The sequence below is a fragment of the Lissotriton vulgaris genome, chromosome 1_2 (genome assembly GCF_964263255.1).
Source record: "Lissotriton vulgaris chromosome 1_2, aLisVul1.2, whole genome shotgun sequence".
In the NCBI taxonomy this organism is placed as follows: domain Eukaryota; kingdom Metazoa; phylum Chordata; class Amphibia; order Caudata; family Salamandridae; genus Lissotriton; species Lissotriton vulgaris.
In genome coordinates, this window is record NC_141686.1 from 320,570,276 (window position 1) to 320,588,020 (window position 17,745).

Below are 17,745 nucleotides of genomic sequence, written 5' to 3' on the forward strand. Positions count from 1 at the left end.
CCGGTGCTGTCAACAGTACCAGGGCCAGGTTCAGGTCATCAAGGCCGGAGCTGCTAACAGTACCCGGGCCAGGTTCAGCTCATAAAGGCCGGAGCTGTCAACAGTACCAGGGCCAGGTTCAGGTCATAAAGGCCGGAGCTGTCAACAGTATCAGGGCCAGGTCCAGGTCATCAAGGCCGGTGCTGCTAACAGTACCCGGGCCAGGTTCAGCTCATAAAGGCCGGTGCTGCTAACAGTACCAGGGCCAGGTTCAGGTCATCAAGGCCGGAGCTGCTAACAGTACCCGGGCCAGGTTCAGCTCATAAAGGCCGGAGCTGTCAACAGTACCAGGGCCAGGTTCAGGTCATAAAGGCCGGAGCTGTCAACAGTATCAGGGCCAGGTCCAGGTCATCAAGGCCGGTGCTGCTAACAGTACCCGGGCCAGGTTCAGCTCATAAAGGCCGGTGCTGCTAACAGTACCAGGGCCAGGTTCAGCTCATAAAGGCCGGTGCTGCTAACAGTACCAGGGCCAGGTCCAGGTCATCAAGGCCGGTGCTGCTAACAGTACCAGGGCCAGGTCCAGGTCATCAAGGCCGGTGCTGCTAACAGTACCAGGGCCAGGTCCAGGTCATCAAGGCCGGTGCTGTCAACAGTACCAGGGCCAGGTTCAGCTCATAAAGGCTGGTGCTGTCAACAGTACCCGGGCCAGGTTCAGCTCATAAAGGCCGGTGCTGTCAACAGTACCCGGGCCAGGTTCAGCTCAAAGGCCGGTGCTGTCAAAAGTACCCGGGCCAGGTTCAGCTCAAAGGCCGGTGCTGTCAAAAGTACCCGGGCCAGGTTCAGCTCATAAAGGCCGGTGCTGTCAACAGTACCCGGGCCAGGTTCAGCTCAAAGGCCGGTTCTGTCAAAAGTACCCGGGCCAGGTTCAGCTCATAAAGGCCGATGCTGTCAACAGTTCCAGGGCCAGGTTCAGCTCATAAAGGCCGGTGCTGTCAACAGTACCCGGGCCAGGTTCAGCTCATAAAGGCCGGTGTTGTCAACAGTACCAGGGCCAGGTTCAGGTCATCAAGGCCGGAGCTGCTAACAGTACCCGGGCCAGGTTCAGCTCATAAAGGCCGGAGCTGTCAACAGTACCAGGGCCAGGTTCAGGTCATAAAGGCCGGAGCTGTCAACAGTATCAGGGCCAGGTCCAGGTAATCAAGGCCGGTGCTGCTAACAGTACCCGGGCCAGGTTCAGCTCATAAAGGCCGGAGCTGCTAACAGTACCAGGGCCAGGTTCAGCTCATAAATGCCGGTGCTGCTAACAGTACCAGGGCCAGGTCCAGGTCATCAAGGCCGGTGGGGTCAACAGTACCAGGGCCAGGTTCAGCTCAAAGGCTGGTGCTGTCAACAGTACCCGGGCCAGGTTCAGCTCATAAAGGCCGGTGCTGTCAACAGTACCAGGGCCAGGTCCAGCTCAAGGGCCGGTGCTGTCAACAGTACCAGGTTCAGCTCAAGGCCGGAGCTGCTAACAGTACCAGGGCCAGGTTCAGCTCAAGGGCCGGTGCTGTCAACAGTACCCGGGCAAAGCTCAGCCTCGAACACAGCCAGCACGCCAGAGAGCTCAGCCTTCCTCCCCCTTTTCTCATCACTCGTTTCCTGCTCCTGCAGAAACCGAAACTCCGAGCTCTCGGCTTGCATTTCTGCAAACACTCGGGTGACAAGAAACCACGTGGATTCTGCACAGGCCTCGGTGGGACGAGCCCGGGTTAGTCACAGAGCAAAGTACGGAGGGCAGACACGCCTTTCACCCCCGCGCGGAGGGGGGTGGCTGCTACTCTCCCCATCAAGAGAGGCAGAACCCGCCTCTCCTCTGGTCCCAAAATAGGTTCTTCTTCAGGCCTCCCCTTTCCCCCACTCCCTCCCCAGGGCCCAGCCTGCTCTCCACTCCTCGTGATGACGGCCCCCTTCCTCCCAGAACCTCTCCAAGTCCCAGTTCATTCCAAGAGTAGCACCCCATCTCAGCCGAAGCCCACAGCTCCAGGTCCTACGGCCCAATGACAGGTCAACCCCTAGCCTGCTCTAGTCAAAGACCACACCGGGTATTAATACTCAGATCAACCCCTAGCCAGCTCTAGCCAGAGAGCACCGGGCATTAATACTCGGATCAACCACGCTCTGGTCAGAGAGAGAGAGCACCGGGCACTAATACTCGGAGCAACTAGCTAGCTCTTGTCAGACGAGCACCGGGCATTGATACTCTGATCAACCCCTAGCCAGCTCTAGCCAGAGAGCACCGGGCATTAATACTCGGATCAACCACGCTCTGGTCAGAGAGAGAGCACCGGGCACTAATACTCGGAGCAACTAGCTAGCTCTTGTCAGACGAGCACCGGGCATTGATACTCTGCCAGCTCTTGTCAGAGAAAGTACTGGGCACTAATACTCGGATCAATACCTAGCCAGCTCTAGTCAGAGAGGGAACAGGGCACTAATACTCAGATCAAGCCCTAGCCGGCTCTGGTCAGAGAAAGCACCGGGCATAAATATTCAGATCAACCCCTAGCCGGCTCAAGTCAGAGAGCACCGGGCATTAATTTCTCAGATCAACAACGCTCTGGTCAGAGAGAGCACCGGGCACTAATACTCGGAGCAACTAGCTAGCTCTGGTCAGACGAGCACCGGGCATCGATACTCTGATCAACCCCTAGCCGCTCTATTCAGAGAGGGAGCTGGGCACTAATACTCAGATCAAGCCCTAGCTGGCTCTGGTCAGAGACAGCACCGGGCATAAATATTCAGATCAACCCCTAGCCGGCTCTAGTCAGAGAGAGCACAGGGCATTAATACTCTGATAAACTCCTAGCCGGCTCTAGTCAGAGAGAGCACCGGGCATCAATACTCAGATCAACCACTAGCCTGCTCTGGTCAGAGAGAGCACTGGGCAGTAATACTCGGATCATCCCCTAGCCTGCTCTGATCAGAGAGAGTACCGGGCACTAATACTCGGATCAATACCTAGCCGGCTCTAGTCAGAGAGGGAACTGGGCACTAATACTCAGATCAACCTCCTAGCCTGCTCTAGTCAGGATTCAAGCAAGCCGGGCCAAAGAAGGCTGAAATGCCAGAAACCGGTCCCCGGTAGCTTGTCTCCTTTCCGGTGAAGAATTGGCTTGGTAGTTTAGTCTGCCCTGTTCCCATGATGCACTGGGCCAGGGACAGACTGATTTGCATATAGCCAGGTTCTGAGCTGGGATGGGGCAGTGAGATAAATAACGGTGATGGATCAAGCCCTGATCTTTGGACTGGGTAAGAGTGGTCTGTTTAACTCAGACACTCTGTTCATCACCACCCCCTTTTCTAAATCGTTTTTGGCCACTATAGGTGTGGCAGGGTATACTCAGACATGAGTCCCTTTCTCACTGCTCCATCAGGATTCAAGCAAGCCGGGCCGAAGAAGGCTGAAATGCCAGAAACCGGTCCCCGGTAGCTTGTCTCCTTTCTGGTGAAGAATTGGCTTGGTAGTTTAGTCTGCCCTGTTCCCATGATGCACTGGGCCAGGGACAGACTGATTTGCATATAGCCAGGTTCTGAGCTGGGATGGGGCAGTGAGATAAATAACGGTGATGGATCAAGCCCTGATCTTTGGACTGGGTAAGAGTGGTCTGTTTAACTCAGACACTCTGTTCATCACCACCCCCTTTTCTAAATCCTAGTCAGAGAGAGCACTGGGCATTAATACTCTGATCAATACCTATCCGGCTCTGGTCAGAGAGAGCCCCGGGCATTAATACTCTGATCAATACCTAGCCGGCTTTAGTCAGAGAGCACCGGGCATTAATACTCTGATCAACTCCTAGCTGGCTGAAGTAAGAGGGAGCACCGGTCAATAATACTCAGATTAACCACTAGCCAGCTCTTGTCAGACGAACACCAGACACTAATACACGGAACATCTAGCTGTCTAGTCAAAGAGAGTCCCAGACACCAATACTGGGATCAACTCCTAGTTGGCTGTAGTAAGAGCACAGGACACTAATACTTGGATTGCCCCCACCCTGGCTCTAATCAGAGAGAACTGGACGGTAATACTTGGATCAACCCATAGCCTGCTCTAGTCAGAGAGAGCACCAGGCATTAATATTCGGATCAACACCTAGTTGGCTGTTGTAAGAGTACAGGAAATTAGTATTCTGACCAACTCCTAGCCGGCTCTAGTCAGAGAGAGCACTGGGCATTAATACTCGGATCAACCCCTAGCCAGCTCTAGTCAGTGAGAGTACCAGGCACTAATACTCAGATCAACCCTTAGCCGGCTCTGGTCAGAGAGAGCACTAAATACTAATACTCGGAGCAACAACTAGCTAGCTCTTGTCAGACAAGCACTGGGCATTAATACTTGCATCAACCCCTAGCCGGCTCTGGTCAGAGAGCACCGGGCATCAATACTCGGATCAACTCCTAGCCTGCTCTAGTCAGATAAAGCACTGGGCATAATACTCTGATCAATACCTAGCTGGCTCAAGTCAGAGCACCGGGCATTAATACTCAGATCAACTCCTAGCCGCCTCTAGTCAGAGAGAGCACTGGGCATGAATACTCGGATCAACACTTAGTTGGCTGTAGTAAAAGCATGGGAAATTAATATTCTGATCAACACCTAGCCGGCTCTGGTCAAAGAGAGCACGGGGCATCAATACTCAGAGCAATACCTAGTTGGCTCGAGTAAGAGGGAGCACCGGGCACTAATACTCAGATCAAGCCCTAGCCGGCTCTGGTCAGAGAAAGCACCGGGCATCAATACTCGGATCAACTCCTAGCCAGCTCTAGTCAGAGAGAGTACCGGGCACTAATACTCGGATCAATACCTAGCCGGCTCTAGTCAGAGAGGGAACTGGGCACTAATACTCAGATCAAGCCCTAGCCGGCTCTGGTCAGAGAAAGCACCGGGCATAAATATTCAGATCAACCCCTAGCCGGCTCAAGTCAGAGAGCACCAGGCATTAATACTCAGATCAACAACGCTCTGGTCGGAGAGAGCACCGGGCACTAATACTCGGAGCAACTAGCTAGCTCTTGTCAGACGAGCACCAGGCATTGATACTCTGATCAACCCCTAGCCAGCTCTATTCAGAGAGGGAACTGGGCACTAATACTCAGATCAAGCCCTAGCCGGCTCTGGTCAGAGACAGCACCGGGCATAAATATTCATATCAACCCCTAGCCGGCTCTAGTCAGAGAGAGCACAGGGCATTAATACTCTGATAAACCCCTAGCCGGCTCTAGTCAGAGAGAGCACCGGGCATCAATACTCGAATCAACACCTAGTTGGCTGTAGTAAGAGTACAAGAAATGAATATTCTGATCAACCCCTGGCCGGCTCTAGTCAGAGAGTACAGGACACTAAGGCTCATATCACCTACTAGCCCTCAGCAGACATACCAAACTACAATAAAACTCCATCAGCCAACAGCCCATTCCATTCAGAGTCACTGCTATGTTGAAGAGTGCAGTTACTGCATCACCGTGTAGGGGAGGTGCAGGCTCAAGCCAAAGATACATCAGCTCCTAAGAGTCTACATCAGCTCCTAAGAGTCTACATCAGTTCTGGGCAACTCCACAGGATGGATTGCTGGATCCAAATAGGATGAGATGGGGAGGTCAGTTGGGCCGAGCACTACTCTCCTACCTTGAGCTTAGTGTTAATCTGCCGCCCGCCCGATCAATCAGAGGAGGGAAAGTGTCCAGGAGTTGAGCAAGATGCTGCCTTTTGATTGTCTTCAAAACAAACCACAATGAAGCCTTTAGCAACCCGAAACGAAAGACCAAAGCTCGGATGCTTTAAGTTGTCCAGCCAGACATCGTTAAAAACTAATTTACACTAGTAATCAGGTTTAACTTCAAGCGGCCAGCGAGACAGTGAATTTCAGTTCACGGGCCAGGTTAGTAATAGTTACAAGTGACATGGTCTGTCAATAACAGCGAAGGCACTCACTGTGGTCCAGAACGCACACAGAATACATAAGTAATCAGGGACGCACAACACAGCCCATCTCAAGAAGCACTGGCTTCCAATTCAGAAGTAATGCCAGTTCAAGATTCTGACCCATGCCTACAAGGCCCTGCACAACAAAGGACCAATATACATCAACAGGCACCTGACCTTCCACCAACCCACCAGACACCTGCGAACCCCCTCCCTCACAGACACCCCACGGATCCACCGCACCAACAGCAGTGGACGATCTGGCTCGCCCCTGGTGGCCAAGGAATGGAACGACCTTTCTCTTCACCTAAGGACTGCACAGTCGCTCCAGCAATTTAGGAAAGAACTCAAGGCCTGGCTGTTTGAATGATCAAACCACCACGCAGCAGGCAACATCTTAAGCACCTCAAGACCCTCACTGGTAGTTTGTCGCGCTCTATAAATGAATGACTGATTGATTGATTTAGTTTAACGTGCTGGGCCAGCATCAGTAGCATTATCACGTAGCCCAACACACCCCACAGGTCAGAGCAGTCATTCCATACTAGGATGCTGTTTATCCACAACAGATCACAGTGGGTGGTCTCCCAGCCCATTTTAACTCTTGGTATAAGTGACATGGAACAGGGTGATGCAATGAAGACTGGTCCCAGCCATCTTCATGAAAGCAATAGGTTAAACACGGACCCTTTCGGAGATATGGCAGATTCCTGCATAATGGTGTGTCCCACCATAGAAGCACTTTCATGGTCTATGAACTTTATGTACTTTTCTGTCCAAGCACTTGGAGGGGAAGTCTTGAAATTATTACATCCTTACGAGTCTGTGTGGAGGACAGCACCGAGAGCTTACCAGAGACCACCTGGGTTTAGAAGGAGAAGGACCTTCAACTGGGTGATCATTATTTGAGGGAGGCGGAAGCATGCACCCAAATGGGCGAGATCTTGACTTCTCTGGCAAGTTCAGGGCACATTATGCAGTCTATCAATCACTAAATAAAATACATTAACATTTCAGGTAGAGAGAGAACATGTCTTTGATGAGAATCAAAAAACAATTCCTAGAATCACAGTAAATACAGCGTGTTTGCCAAGAAACAATACTCGTAAAACAGGTTCAGGGAGAGGTAACTGTCATTCCACAACAGAAAGATCTGTGGGGAGCAAGTGACCAAGCGAGTACCACTCCTAACTTCAACAAAACACAATGCCATGAGGGAAGTGAATTAAAACTACCTCTTGGTAAGCAAAATCGAAGTGTTATTCTGTTGCCTCCAAATGATAGAGTAAAACCATAAAAAGGGGGTCAAAGAGACTTTCCCAAGTGAGAAAAGGTCGACGTGTCTCTGCGCCATCTATGACCCTGTTACGGGGTTTTGGACCCAATGATGGAGTATACCACCTGAGGGTAGGCGAGGATTCTCGTCCTACATACAAAATATTTTTCTTTAACACAGGTGTACGCCGAATCACTACCACATGTATTTCATTGTCTTTCCGTAGTATCCTAAGGGTGCATGGTGTTGTGACTAAGAGGTTATGCCAATCCTAAGTGTATTGAACATTTGGGTAGAATGCATGGCACAAGGCGTCCCAGGTCAGTGGCTGGGACCTTTCCGATGTACTGCTATACTACAATAAATATCTTGCTGGTGATCTCCTCCTGGTGTGCGGCTTACATCACAGTTTTGTTGGAGATAACTGTGTGCCAGACCAATATTTTGACAAGGACGGAAAGTATAGCAATTATGGCGACTGAGATGGAGACTGTAGAGTAGCACGCTTAGAATGGTGGGTTTTGAGAAGGTACCGACCAAGTTTGAGTCTCGTCCTAAGGCTCTAGAGACGTGTAAGCTTTACATAGTGGACTCCTTCCTGGAAAGCCTTATGAATTCAGAAACTGCAAGGACCATGAGACCGGAAGGAACACCAGGGTTGAAACTCTGGACATAATCTGGAGAGAAGTCACTTGAGGACATTTAGGGGTCTGAGATGTGATCCCGGCAGGCGGTTCGCAGATAGAGATGGAGGCTGTGGTTCGGAGCTTGCTAGAGAATCCCCATGAAGAGTTCTAGTACCAGTCAGGTCCCACGTGGGGTGGGGAAGACCAACGAAGAGGTATACTGTAAGAGCACTTGAACCCAGACATGCTCAGGAGGAAGAAAGCTCATCAATCCCCGCTCCACTCTATAGAGAATCCTAAAGCTGTTCACTTGGTTAAGTATTAACATTGTTCACAGTTGAAAGCTAATGCTTCTCTCTATGTGCTGAAGACTATGGGGTCCTAGCTGAGAAGGGTGGTTTATCTAAAAGATACGAGTGCAGTCTTTAAGTGGGTGGCCCTATTCTCAGATATGGAAGGCTGGCCCTCTTGGGATCTCTGATTAGGTTTTGATCTTTGTTGCATTTCACGATGTGGACAAAAAATTGTCTCAAACACACAAAAATACTAGAAGAGGTGGGACTTGCTAAATCATTGACTTCAGACCCATCTGTGATTTGAAATCAAAGCATTAATGTACTTTAAACAATGATGCGGGAATGCAAACTCCTCGTGACTCTTACTACTCAAAACTACAAGTGGCAGTTAATCCGCGCAGGAGTTAAACCTCCAGTGATCGCAAGACATTTCCATGCATTTCACAGATAAATGCTATTGAGGAAATATTTACTGCTGGGCGGCAAAAATGGCACCACGTAAAATACACATTTCAATTTCAGGGGCATAAAGAAGTGACACAACCAGAGCCGCAGCCATGGGCGCCAAGGATCAGTGCCAGCCCTCTGAAGACCAGCTCAGCGGCAGACCTCACTTCGGGCAGGATATTTCACCCAGGCACAGCAGCAACTGTAATGGGATTGCCAATGTTAATGCTTTTACTCCTGGTGGCTAGTTTACCGCCACCAGTGGATTTACTCCAAAGCTGGTGTTTCCACTTTCTTTAAAGGACTGTCTGTGGTATTCATAACATACTACCGGAATCAGTCCAGAACGGGCAGCCTCAAAGGCCTGCAGACTTCATCTTATAATAAAGCGAGTTCTGACTCAGTCAATGGGACTGGTCAAATGCTGGTCTATTCTGGACAAGCCAAGTGGCTGGACCACTGCTGAGGAGCTGCCCCCGGGCACGCTAGAATCCGGAGGACATAGGGCCGAGGGGCACCACAGGGAACACACAGGGTTGTATTTCAGACTGGTGACACTGCAGACTGCACACATTTTATAACCCAGCCTATTATCTAGGGGTTTCTTATGAAGGCAACCAGGAGATTTGAAACAGGGCACAATCCTTCGCCACTACAGAACCTTGGAGGGCGGTGTTGGAGGTCCTTCTCCCTACATCTACTGTACTGGAGAACATTATACCTGGCAAAAAGACTAGTATAGCCAACAGGATTGCACTCCGTTTCTGCTAATGCTGGCAGACCCTCCCCCTCGGCCTGCAGTGCTTCACAAACCGCAGCGTTATATGTAAAGGCTGCACTCTGGAGAAGGCGCAGTCTGAAGAACCTGTGGAACCAGAATTGTAAGGGGTCCGAGCCTAAGGCTCCAAACACCACGCGGGTGTCATTCACTTAACTTGATGCTTCAATGGAAACATAAGCGTCCACATCACTAACAGCGTCAGTGGTTCCACAAGTAAAACCCGACATACAAGAAGCCACTTTGCAAACTCTGGGGAAACAAAAGAACCAACACGTTCACAGCTGCACTTCAAAGTTAAACCCTGCTCCAAATAACGCTCCACTGCTCACTGCAAACGATCTCAGATCTGCATTTTAGACCATTTCTGAATACCAGAACACCCGGACTCTTGCTTTAAACATTTGGTTTCTAATCCATTAAGCGTCACTTGGCTCCATGTGAACTTGCATCCTCTCTAGTCTATGCCAGTCCGAGTCTGCCACCGTCTACGGTCCACGGCTGACCAGGTCTGCAGCCCTCCAGGGCGGACTTTGTCAGGTGCCCACCCCTGCCCATGGCTGACTGGGTCCGTTGCCCACCGTGGTCCATGCTTCACTGAGTATGGTGCTCTTCCCGCTCCAGAGCTGATTGTGCCAATGCCCACACCCCCAGTTCACGGCTGACCAGGTCTGGCCGCCCTCCACAGCTGACCAGGTCTGGCCGCCCTCCACAGCTGACCAGGTCTGGCCGCCCTCCACAGCTGACCAGGTCTGGCCGCCCTCCACAGCTGACCAGGTCTGGCCGCCCTCCACAGCTGACCAGGTCTGGCCGCCCTCCACAGCTGACCAGGTCTGGTGCCCTCCGTGATCCAAGCTTAACTGAATCCAGTGCCCTACACATTATCGATCCCTTACAGTCTATTGTCCTTCCTCCAATGTCTTCACCTGGTCAAGCCTGGATCGTCTACACCTGAGAGAATCAAGCAACTTCTACTTCTGTATCTTCAAAAAAGACTAACCTTTATCAGGCTTTAAAAAAACTAGACACGCTGGCGAGTCAGATTTTATAAGGACAAGCTCTTTGTAGGGCCGACTGTTCTGGTAAGCGAGGTCGAGTTGGCAAAGAACAAGTGTTCTGTTCATTCTGAAAGTGAATGTGCAATAAAGAGGTCTTTTGGTTTTGGTTTTATCTTGGCACATTTGCTGCGAGTTCAAAAACAGGTCTAATGTTAGCTTATTTCTTCTTACAAATGGCTGCTTATTTTATCCTGGAGATTGGGGTTTACTTTTGTTTCTCTGACTGGAAAGTTCGAGAATTCTGTAAAGAGAACAGTCTGACAATCGTGCTGGGGTTCAGGAAGTGCGGAAATAAAGGCTGTAGGATGTCGATTTTTTCTAACAACATTTAATTAGCTTACAAATGGACTGTACAAATTTCAAAATATGTAAGCAGTTAGAAAAGCATGTTTTGTAACTGAAGTATGATGAAAACAACGGTTTTACGAGGATCAAAACAAATCAGAACACTTTATTTGGTGATGTGCAAAAATAAATATTTGTTGAAACCCGATTTCTACGCTTTATAGTTGGATCAGTAAAACTGTATGGCAGTGGGAATGTTTGTACCCATTTCAAAGGAAAATGAGCTGCCTGTAAATGATGTACCACATCATGATGTAGTCAAATGTTTATTAAAAGTGAGCGCTTTAAAGCATGAACTGAGAAACATCCCGACCCCACCCTGATGACAATGTTGTAAGTGAACTAAGAGGCAAGTCGGGGGCTAGGAGTACCCTATATGTGGGTTAGGCTCATAGTATAGGTGGAGCAAACGTTTAGCATAGTTAATCAAAGGAGTTTTTTTATTACAACAGACATGCTGAACCTACATGTTTGAAGGTGCTCTCATATGTGATAATGAAGAAAAAGACAACTGAAATAAAATATTAGTCTAGAATCACAATTTGTGACCAGTTTATAGGTGAAGTGCTTTACAGTAAGGTAGAGTAGATTATTCAAGTGACTACACCTGAAAGTCTGGTGACATTTTTATAATTGAGGCCTATTTAAAGGAAAAATGAAAAAGAAAATAAAGAAGTTAAGATCCATGAGGCCGAGACAACCCCAAATATTGTATGGCCTACAACCCACTCAGTGCCAGATTTTTATAACAATGGCTCATTGGTCAACGTTATCCACAGAGCTGCGCGCCAGTCGACAATAGGAACATAAGAATTGTTGGGTCCTTAACTGCAAGACCTACAGAAGTTCTCTGATGTTCGCATCAATGTTGCAACGGTGCCAGACAAAAATAACAGAATATAGAAATCTTGCTGTAAAGTCAACCTCTGTTTCATTGGCTCCATCTCGGGGTGCCCGGCTGGACAGCTCATTGGGTTGCACCATTGCATCCCGAGTTTCCAGAATAAAAGATATTAGACAAAAAACAACAACAACAAAGAGAATAGTCTCTAAACCCCCAAAACCACTCAAATAAAGAGTCCACACAGTAAAGTAAATTGTGCAATTTAGGGTTTCTTCAGAGAATGTCCACATTAGTGGTAACAGGGAAGGCAAAAGACAGCCCTGTTATTTCAGAACACTAGTGAAGGCCCGAGCTGGGGTTTCGTTTTTAAATAGGAGGCGGAGCCGATATAATTATGGAACTTCGTTTACTATGAAGACACCCAGGTGTACATGTCTTACGGGGTTGTATCTCAAACTTGTGGTCATGGTTGAACGTTTCTCGTGATAATAGCACCCACTGGCCCACAGGGCTTCATCAGTTCCAACTGAAAACAGGACTTCAAGTTTAATGATCAAGCACACTTACAATTTCCCATTGAAAACTGGACTTCAGGGTCACATAATAGCTTGGGATCCATATGGGCTAGAGCGATTGATCAAAGGGTTTCTGAATAATGTATATCTCCCACACCTAACAGAACTGCTCCCCACACGGGGGGTGTGAAAAGTACAAAAGCCCCAGAACCCTCGGGGAACGGAACAGGCACCACAGTTATGACATCTCACCAACTCCACGACTCAGACAATGCTTTTCGTTACACTTGGGTCTCTAGCCCTGCTTTCCTGGGTGAGTCTAGTGACTGCCAGCTGTCCCGGTTCCTTGAGGAACCCTAAACACAGATACTTCAGTCAGCTTGGCAAATAGCAGATCTTTAAAAGATTGGGGCCGTAGCCTTAGGGGAAGTGGCTCTTATCCAAGCAATCTGACCACAAGTTGATCTCTGAACTATATATTATGCTGCACCCACCTGTATCCCAGGAACGCTCAGCGCCGCTGGGAAGCAGAACTAGGCCGGAGCCTCTCCCTGAAGGAATGGCAGCAGATCCACTATAGGGCTAAGCACACCACAAAGAATGTAGGGAAGCGGCAGTTAAAGTAGCCATTTACTGGTACCTGACCCCGGCTCGACTTCACAAAATCCACCCAGACCGCAGTTCCAATTGCTGGAGAGGTTGTGGAGAAGTAGGCACACTGACGAACATACTCTGGGACTGTAGGGAAGTGACAGGGTTCTGGTCAGAAGTACTTAACGACAAACACCTACTTTGAAACCGAGCTAGCCCGCTTTCCTGCATACGCCCTCTTGGGTTTGCCGAACGTGCTCAACTTCCCACTCAAATCCATACGAGGGAAACAAATGGGGCTAGCACTAGGCGCAGCAGTACACCACATTTTATTACTTTGGGGGGCATGGACCTGCACAACGCATACAGGGTGGCTACACAAACTGTGGTATATTATTGGCATGGAGCGAATACAAGGTAATCTCACAAATTCAGTGGCCTCTTTTCACACTATCTGGTGCCCCAGCCTCTCGTTGTTGGTGCACACATTCAATGAAGTGACCTGCCCCAAGTAACGCCGTTTGCTCAGACTCACAGTCACCCGCATCCTGCAGACTCGTCCTAGAGGACACAACAACACTGGTCTTGCATAGCGCATAAGCACACCGGTTCCTGGATGGGTGGGAGGGAGAGTTGAAGTTAGGGGGTGGTTGCAGGCGGGTATAGCTAAGAATAAGATTCACACATTGCTCTTCATCGTAGGATATGGACTCATGGCCTTCAGCCGGACATTTCTTTTTCTCCCCACGTAGACGTTTGCAGTGGTTTCGACTGTGCAAGCTAAGTTCAGACTCTTATAGCAACGAATGCGCCAGCTGGGAGATGTCTGGGTAATTGTGTATTTCTTTTACTGTAACTTTGCCTGCTTTAAAATCAATAAAATAAAGTTATCCCAAAAATAAAAGATTGGGCCATACAGTGGCAAATCAATCAGCATTTGTATAGCACAGCATTCTCAGCCCTAGAGGTATCTGGGTGCTGAGGGTGCATGTCTCAGTTGAAAAGTCAGGAAGAGCAAACAAGCTCTTCTAATAGTCCCGACATCGGTAAGGCTTCTTTGAAGAGTTCAGGCATGTTCCACAGGCCAAGGAAAAGACTGCCACCTAACAGACATTCAGTTGGTGGCAATACGTTTGCTCTAAACTGGTGAGCAACAAGATACAAAGGGGCAGTTTTACAAGCCACTTGCACCACTTTGGCGTCACTTTTCCCCATGTTAAAAGTGACGCAAAAGTTGCGCAAGGAGCTTGTAAATCTGCCCCAATGTGCCTGGGGCTGTATTATGAAGTGGTGGGAGGTATGGTCCAAGAGAAAGCCTCACTGGGGCACAGCAGCTCATGCCTTGTGCTGCAGCCCATCGGGGCAAAGAACCTAGGGGTTGTATTATGAAGAAGTAGGAGCCAAGAGGAAGGGTATGGTGGCTCACGCCTTGTGGTGCATACCTATCAGGGCGCAGAACCTGGACGCTGTACTAGAAGAGAGCGTGTTCCGAGCCAGGAAGAAGCCTCACTGTCGCCTGGGAATAATTTGTTTTGGGGCTCAGGGTACTGGGATAATGGGGCCATTCCCTGGGGCCCAGAATATGAGGCCAGAGAACCTGGGGGTGTATACTTATGGAAAAGTGGTCTGAACCAGAAGGGAGCCTCAATTATATGACAGTTCATTGCTTAAGGTGTAGGAAAGGAGGGCACAGAATATGGGGACTCTAGTTCTAGAAGAGATGGGGGTCCGGGCCAAGGCGAAGCCTCGTTGGGGCATGCGGCTCATTCATTACAGGCTTTGAGAGCAGTGAATTTGGAAGAGTATTTATGGAACGCACAGAGGGTCTGAGACAGGAGGAAGCAGCATGGGAGCTTAAATCCTGGGGTTTAAGCTAGGAGAACACGGAACCCAGGGTTGTACTTATGGGAGAAATGAAGGGTCTGACACAGGAGGAACATCGTTGGAGTATAGGGTCTCCTTTCCTGGGGTGCAGGATAAGAAGGCACGGAACCAGGCGTTGTACTCAAGGAAGAAATTGAGGATGGAGCACGGAGGCATTGGGAGAAGTCATTCCCCCTGGGGTGCAGGCTATACCAGCCTAGAAGCTGACCCAGGATGGAGCCGCACTGAATGCGTAATGCCCCTCATCCTGTGAGGGCACAGAACCTCGGGGTGTAGCTATGGAAGAAGAGATCCTCACCGGTGGAGCAGTAGGGGGACACTCATCCTGCAGTTCAGACTGTGAGGGGACATAACCTTGGGTTTAGTTAAGTTATGGAAGACAGTCAGGGCAGTGAGAAAGAGCAGCCTCGCTGGGGGCAAGGGGGCTGGCTCATCCTGTGGTGCAGGAAATGAGGGCACAGAACCTCAGGGTAAAGTCATGGAAGAGACTGAGCCATCAGGGAGCCTCACATGGGAATCTCATCCTATGGTGCAGACAGTGAGGGAGCAGCACCTCGAGTGTAGTCATAGAAGATGCTGAGCCAGGAGCAGCCTCACTGGGGGCATTGGTGGGGGGCTCTCATCCAGGGGTTTAAGACTGAGGGCACAGAACCTCAGGGTGTAGTCATGGAAGAGACCGAGCCAGGGGGAGCCTCACAGGAGTCACTAAGGGGGCAGAGGGGTAGCTCTTACCCAGGGATGCAGACTGTGAAGACAGCACCTTGGATGCAGTCATGGAAGAGGCTGAGCCAGGAGGTAGCCTCACAGGGAGCATTGGTGGGGTGGGGTGGGGGGGGCCTCACCCAGAGGTGAAGGACACAGCACCTTGGGTGTGGTTATGGAAAAGGCTGAGCCAGGAGCAGCCTCACTGGGGCATTGGTGGAGGGGTGCATCCTGGGGTGCAGACTGAGGGCACAGAACCTCAGGGTGTAGTCAGGGAGCAGACTGACCCAGGAGCAGCCTCACTGGGGGCGTGGCTGTAATCCTGGGGTGCAGCAAGTGAGGGCACAGAAGCTCGGGGTGTAGTCATGGAAGAGGCTGTGCCAGGAGCAGCCTCACTGGGGCATTGGGGGCGCTCATTCTGGGGTGCAGACTGTGAAGACACAGCACCTTGGGTGTAGTCATAGAAGAGGTTGAGCCAGGAGGGAGCCTCGCTGGGGGCATTGGGGGCGGGGGGGTTCATCTCATCCTGGGGTGCAGACTGCGAGGACAACACCTTGGGTGTAGTCATAGAATAGACTGACCTAGGAGCAGCCTCACTGGGGGCGTTGGTGGGGGGGGGGGGTGGCGGGTGGCTCTAATCCTGTGGTGCAGCAAGTGAGGGCACAGAAGCTCGGGTTGAAATCAGAAGAGGATGAGCCAGGAGCAGTCTTACGGGGGGCACTGTGGCGGGAGGGGGTTAGCTCTCATCCTGGGGTGCAGACTGTGAGGGGAAATCAGTGAGGCCACAGCACCTTGGGTGTAGCCATAGAAGAGGCTGAGCTAGGGGGCCTCACGGGGGGTATTAGTGGGGGGGGGGGTCTCATCCAGGGGTGCAGACTGTCGGGGCGCAGCAACTCGGGTGCAGTCATAGAAGAGGCTAAGCCATCAGGGAGCCTCACTGGGGCATTGGTGGGGGGCTCATCCTGGGGTGCAGGCAGTGAGGGCACAGCACCTCGGGTGCAGTCATAGAAGAGGCTGAGCCATCAGGGAGCCTCACTGGGGCATTGGTGGGGGGGCTCATCCTGGGGTGCAGACAGTGAGGGAGCAGCACCTCGGGTGTAGTCATAGAAGAGGCTGAGCCAGGAGCAGCCTCACTGGGGCATTGGTGGGGGGGCTCATCCTGGGGTGGTGCAGACTGTCAGGGCACAGCACCTTGGGTGTAGTCATAGAAGAGGCTGAGCCAGGGGGAGCCTCACTGGGGGCATGGGTGGGGGCTCTAATCCTGGGGTGCAGACAGTGAGGGAGCAGCACCTTGGGTGTAGTCATAGAAGAGGCTGAGCCAGGGGGGAGCCTCACTGAGGGCATTAGTGGGGGGGGGGGGGTCTCATCCAGGGGTGCAGACTGTCAGGGCACAGCACCTTGGGTGTAGTCATAGAAGAGGCTGACCCAGAGGGAAGCCTCACTGGGGGCATTGGTGGGGGGGGGCTCTCATCCTGGGGTGGAGGCAGTGAGGGCGCAGCACCTCGGGTGTAGTCATGGAAGAGGCTGAGCCAGGGGGGCCCTCACTGGAACTTGTGCCCTGGGGTTCGCACTAGGAGAACAGAGCACCCGGGGTTGAGCTTACAAAGAGACTGGAGGGGTCCTCCATGAGGACGTCTCGTAGGGCAGGGGCCCCTGCCTTGCTTAGGGTGGTCCCCGAGTTTCGTTTCCTGGTTCCCCTCTGAACTGAAAGTGAAACCACAGCCGCCTCCCTGCTCGGGCCCCTCTCCGCGCACAGGAGCGGCCGCACCCCACCCTCCAGCGCTCCCAGACCCTCGCCCGGTCTAGGGCTGTCCCCTCGCCGCCCCTGCCAGCCCCCTGCCCGGAGCTCCTACCTTCATGAGACGCCGGCTGGTCGCCATCTTGCTAATGACAGCGGCCAAAGGAGCTACAACTGAGCACAGAGGGCGTCGATCAAATGTGAGTGCGCATGCGCGTATTTGTAATTGGGCTCCAGCAGTAGGCTAGACTGCACAGCCGAGCGCCGATTTCATCGATCAGTACGGATGCTAGGAACAAACTCCACAGAGACGATGATCTTGCAATGAGCATGTCTCGACGACCCGCCATGTCGGGGTCAGGCCGGAAGTCACTGCCATATGATGATGTTATCCAACCTCTCCCCATCCAATCACAGACCAATGAATGACCAAACAAAACGACGCTACGCCTGACCCCAATAGGGCGGCTGCCGAGGGCTAAGGCAGTTGCCAACCAAACGGCCGAGCACGAGCAATCTACTCCTGGGGAGACCGGCGGAAGTTCTGACTGAGGTTGCCAGGGTTACGCTGTGGACTTCCGTCGAGGCGTCTCCGGAAGTGCCGTTCACGCGCACACCTGCGCCTGAGGGTGTCTGTCTCCCAGTATCTGTTCGGTTAAATAACTCAGTGCAACATCAATCTCCTGAGCAATAGTCACATG

At 51.2% G+C, this 17,745-nt stretch overlaps 1 protein-coding gene across 1 annotated transcript in view; it reads right to left on the reverse strand.

Annotated features, from left to right (window-relative positions):
- Positions 1-17,394, reverse strand: part of UBE2L6 (ubiquitin conjugating enzyme E2 L6) — a 95,663-nt gene extending 78,269 nt beyond the window's left edge. Inside the window, exon 1 of the mRNA XM_086953370.1 lies at positions 17,160-17,394. Coding sequence (XP_086809496.1) covers positions 17,160-17,186 — 27 coding nt within the window. The 5' untranslated portion in view covers positions 17,187-17,394. The remainder of the gene's footprint in view (positions 1-17,159) is intronic.
- Positions 17,395-17,745: the final 351 nt, after the last annotated feature.